General features: G+C 46.3%; 1 protein-coding gene across 1 annotated transcript; it reads right to left on the bottom strand.

Moving 5' to 3' along the window:
• Positions 1-141: 141 nt before the first annotated feature.
• On the bottom strand, positions 142-4,679 carry LOC118382734 (podocan-like protein 1). The gene is made up of 2 exons (XM_035769441.2): positions 3,509-4,679; positions 142-3,328 (listed from the first exon to the last, which is right to left on the bottom strand). Exons 1-2 carry the CDS (start codon positions 4,345-4,347, stop codon positions 2,230-2,232), a joined length of 1,938 nt encoding a protein of 645 aa, XP_035625334.1. The 5' UTR covers positions 4,348-4,679; the 3' UTR covers positions 142-2,229.
• Between the last annotated feature and the right edge of the window lie 599 nt (positions 4,680-5,278).

Genomic DNA, 5,278 nt, shown 5'->3' with positions numbered 1-5,278 from the left:
TAATTTTGCAGCAGGCAGACATTTTTCCTAGACTGTGTTATTGTTTCTTGCCCATATTAGGCCAACGTGAGTTGAAATGGAGTAGCTTTTGTTAATAAGGCTTTGCCATTTACTCGCCAATTCACACTCTTCCAGAAGAGAGACTCTTCCAGACCACTAATGGCACTTTAATTTAAATCACATGACAACATTGAATAGAAATACATTTAGCTTACAAGTATTCCAATGATAAGATTGCTAAGATACAGCTGACAGTCACATACAGTTGGAGATGGAAGTTTACATACACTTAGGTTGGAGTCATTAAAACTCATTTTCAACCACTCCACAAATTTCTTGTTAACAAACTATAGTTTTGGAAAGTCGGTTAGGACATCTACTTTGTGCATGACACAAGTAATTTTTACAACAATTGTTTACAGACAGATTATTTCACTGTATCACAATTCCAGTGGGTCAGAAGTTTACATACACTAAGTTGACTGTGCCTTTAAAACAGCTTGGAAAATTCCAGAAATGTATGTCATGGTTTTAGAAGCTTCTGATAGGCTAGTTGACATCATTTGAGTCAACTGGAGGTGTACCTAGGGATGTATTTCAAGGCCTACCTTCAAAATCAGTGCCTCTTTACTTGACATCATGGGAAAATCAAAATAAATCAGCCAAGACCTCAGAAAAAAAATTGTAGACCTCCACAAGTCTTGTTCATCCTTGGGAGCAATTTCCAAACGCCTGAAGGTACCATATTCATCTGTACAAACAAAAGTACGCAAGTATAAACACCATGGGACCACGCAGCCATCATACTGCTCAGGAAGGAGACGCGTTCTGTCTCCTAGAGATGAACGTACTTTGGTGCGAAAAGTGCAAATCAATCCCAGAACCTTGTGAAGATGCTTGAGGAAACAGGTATAAAAGTATCTATATCCACAGTAAAACGAGTCCTATATCAACATAACCTGAAAGGCCGCTCAGCAAGGAAGAAGCCACTGCTCCAAAACTGCCATAAAAAAGCCAGACTACGGTTTGCAACTGCACATGGGGACAAAGGTCGTACTTTTTGGAGAAATGTCCTTTGGTCTGATGAAACAAAAATAGACCTGTTTGGCCGCAATGACCATCATTATGTTTAGAGGAAAAAGGAGGAGGCTTGCAAGCCGAAGAACACCATCGCAACTGTGAAGCACGGGGGTGGCAGCATCATGTTGTGGGGGTGATTTTCTGCAGGAGGGACTGGTGCACTTCACAAAATAGATGGCATCATGAGGATAGAAAATTATGTGGATATATTGAAGCAACATCTGAAGACATCGGTCAGGAAGTTAAAGCTTGGTCGCAAATCGGTCTTCCAAATTGACAATGACACCAAGCATACTTCCAAAGTTGTGGCAAAATGGCTTAAGGACAACAAAGTCAAGGTATTGGAGTGGCCACAAACCCCTGACCTCAATCCCATAGAAAATGTGTGGCAGAACTGAAAAGACATGTGGAAGCAAGGAGGCCTACAAACCTGACTCAGTTACACCAGCTCTGTCAGGAGGAATGGCCCAAAATTCACCCAACTTATTGTGGGAAGCTTGTGGAAGCTAAACAATTTAAAGGCAATGCTACCAAATACTAATTGAGTGTATGTAAACTTCTGACCCACTGGGAATGTGATGAAAGAAATAAAAGCTGAAATAAATAAATCTCTCTACTATTATTCTGACATTTCACATTCTTAAAACAGTGGTGATCCTAACTGACCAACGACAGGGGATTTCTACTAGGATTAAATGTCATGAATTGTGAAAAACTGAGTTTAAATGAATTTGTCTAAGGTGTATGTAAACGTCCGACTTCAACTGTATGTGTCATCATTGACCTTTAAGTAGAGGCCATAGTCTTTCAACACAGACTTCATGGGAGCAGTAAGTATTTTCTCTGAACACCACGGCTTCCACCAATCACAGCTTTACCCAAGCGACGACATACAGTATAGCTATCCACATTGAGATCCAAGTTCACTCAACTGGCCATCTTGCATTGTTACCTTGTAATGTTGAATCAAAATCAGCTCCCGACATGATGTCTGTTTCTCTGTGTATTGCAGAACTTTTTACCGCCATTTTAGAGCCCAACGGACTTTCAGGTTGAGCAGAAAAAACCCTGCAATTGGTTTCAGTTGTGGGATTGTCTATATTCCATACTTGCAGTATGACTGTCCTGCAGGATTCTATAGACTGCAGCTCAGTAGAAGTGTACCACCTGGAAGCCTCTGAGGCAGTGGAAGGCTTTTGCGTCCATGTGGCCCAGGTCTATGAGGTTGTGCTCCAGCTGCACCAGCACCAGGCTGCTGAGGCCGGGGTCTGAACTCCCCCAGCAGAAGGCGTCGCGGGGCACTGAGTGGATCTTGTTGTGTGTGAGTGCCACTGAGTGTAGCCCCCGGGGCAGCTGCCTGGGCACCTGGCTCAGGGCATTGTGACACAGGTCCAGCTGGTGCAGGACAGGCAGCGCCCTGAAGGCCCCCGAGGCCACCCTGGCTATCTTGTTCCTGGCCAGGCCCAGGTGCTCCAGGTGGGGGAGGTGGAGGAAGGAGGCTTTGCCCACGGAGGAGATGAGGTTGCCCTCCAGGTTCAGGGTTTTGAGGGAAGAGGGGAGGTGGCGGGGTACTTTCTTGAGCTGGTTGCCCTCTAAGTTGAGGCTCTCCAGGTGGGTGGCGTTGATGAGGGACTCCCTGAGAAGGCCATGGTTGGTTAGCCGGTTAGCACTCAGATCCAGAATCACCAGCTCCAAGGTACCCACGAAGGCCTCACCTGGAAACTGCTGGATAAGGTTGCCACGGAGGTACAACTCCCTGATAGATAGAGGTAAGCCAAGAGGCACCGAGGCCAGCCGGTTGCGGTCCAGGCTGAGGGTGCGCAGGCTGCCTAGAGGTGAGAGCACACTGGCGGGGAGAGTATCATTCCCATTCCCCAGGCTGTTGTTGCTCAGGCTGAGGACCAGCAGGCCGGGGCAGTTGGCCCAGGCTCCCTCTGACATCACATTAAGCCGGTTGTTATCCAGATGCAGCTCTTCCAGGGAGGCGGGCAGGTCTGTGGGCACGCTCTCCAGTAGGTTCCGGTCCAGGTAGAGCCGCCTCAGGGCCGGGATGCCCTCGAAGGCCCCCTCGATGGAGCCGTCTGTCAGCCGGTTGTTGCTGAGCACCAGGAACTCCATGGACAGGTACTCATTGAGCAGGTCCAGCTGAATGCTGTCGATGCGGTTGTTCATCAGGAGGACGTAGCGGGAGTTATAAGGGATGCCGTACGGAACCTTCTCCAGCCCCTTGTCGGAACACTGGACCACTCTGGGAAAGGGGACAATAGACAACATTGGAGTAATGCACGTCACAAACATTACTGTACAACATGGTTTGGGTGATTAAATAAGACTGTGACAATATGGAAATAGCATAATGATAAAATATTTACAAAAAATTATTACAAATGGGCAATAGTAAGCCTGATTTAGTCCAAGAACATCTCACCGTCCATAGCAGGCACACTCCGGGGGACAGTAGTTGTCTTTGAAGTAGGGGAAGTTTGCCGGATTTGTGCCCTCCTTCTTCTCCTGTTTTGTCTCTTTGGGTTTGTTGTCCTTTTTCAGAGGTTTACCTTTCCTCTCATTTATTTTGTCTTTCTTTTGATGTTTCCCTGTCTTTGTCTTGATACTCTTGGTGGTCTGTGTCAGCTTCATTGTGTGTTTTGGCACTGCTGGCTTGGCTGTAGATTTTGTCTGTTGTGTTTTGGGTGTACGTTTTGTCTGTAGTGTTTTGGGTGTATGGTTTGTCTGTACCGTCACTTTGGGTTTGGCTGTTGGTTTTGTCATCTCTTTTGGTTTGGCTGTAGGTTGCAGTTCCTTGGCTGTGAGTTTTTCCTGTTTTGGTTTGTCTGTAGACTTGAGCTGCTTGACTGTATTTCCTGTCTCTTTGAGAAAGACAATGCTGTTCCTCTCAGTCTGATTGTCGTTGATTGAAACCTTGATAATTGGGCCAACTTTGACCTCCATCGACTGAGAAACAAAACTCTCCCCCTCCCTGAGATTTGTCTGGGAGCTGTCAGTCACACTCTGAACCATAATGAGCTCACTGTCCACCAATGAGATGGCCTCCTCTGCCTCTGGAGCCGGGTCTTGGATATGACTGGCATGTTGAGTGAGAGCATGAGTGGCAGACTCTGGAACTTGAGAGGGGGTAGAGGGCGTAACTGGTGGAGGGCCATGTTGAGTGGCAGGTGGAGGAGTGACATCATAAAGTGGAACAGGCATAGCTGCAGGGGGAGGGGACATGGGTTCGTTGATAGCTTGATTGACAGGTTGAGTGTCCATTACTTTTTCTACAGGAGAGGAGGAAGTGCTGGTTGGAGAGGGGAGGTCTATGTGTGTAACGACTAAGTAGTTTCCCTCGCTTTGATCTACACTGGGTTCTTTAACTTCCCCAACTCTCAGGTTTTCCTCTAGTTTCTCCTCTCCTCCATATGCTCTCTGTTCCTTACCACCTCTCTCCTCATCATCTGATCTAATCCCTTCTCCGTGTCTCCCCTCTCCATTATCTCTTCTCTCCTCCTCCTCTTCATGTTCCTCATCAGCTTCTATCTCCCAATTTTCAAATCTCTTCTTCTCTCTGTAATCAAGCCCTCCAACCAGCGTTCTTTCTTCCTCCATCCCTCGCTCTTCCTCATGGCCCTCCTGCTCTGCTGCCCCCTTCTCCTCCTCTATTCTCCACTTCTCAGATTCAGTCTCTGGAGTTAGTCCTTCCTCGCTCCTCCCTTCTTCCTCCCTCCCCTCTTCAGGGTGGGTTGCAGTGAGTTCTTCACCCTCCTCTTCGTCTGCTGTTGTGGTCTCCCTCAGTCTCTCAGGTCTCCAGTCTGACCAGGGATCTGTTTCTCTGACAGAGTCTTCTATGAGGATCATTTCCACTCCTAGACACACACAGCAGTATCTTAGTATTGACACTCAAGATTAGGCATCGCTACAAAATGACAGACAATGTGGGCCATATTGACAGAGATTTTACGAAGTTTGCAGTTGTTATTTTCATATAAGAATAGAAGTATAATAAAATAAAACCACTTCTTACAGTACTTTAAATTAATTACCAAAATTTGGCAAATGGCTCCGGTTCTATTCAAACCTGTGACTAGGTTGCCTGAATAAGTCTGGGATATGTTAACAGACTTGGTTCGTTTGAAAAAAAAACATTATTCCTATGCAATGTGGAAACATCTGAATTCAAGTATACTTAGGTTCCTTTGCTGCA

This window comes from Oncorhynchus keta, unplaced genomic scaffold (assembly GCF_023373465.1).
Source record: "Oncorhynchus keta strain PuntledgeMale-10-30-2019 unplaced genomic scaffold, Oket_V2 Un_contig_2440_pilon_pilon, whole genome shotgun sequence".
Lineage (NCBI taxonomy): Eukaryota > Metazoa > Chordata > Actinopteri > Salmoniformes > Salmonidae > Oncorhynchus > Oncorhynchus keta.
This window is presented reverse-complemented; position numbering and strand designations above follow the sequence as displayed.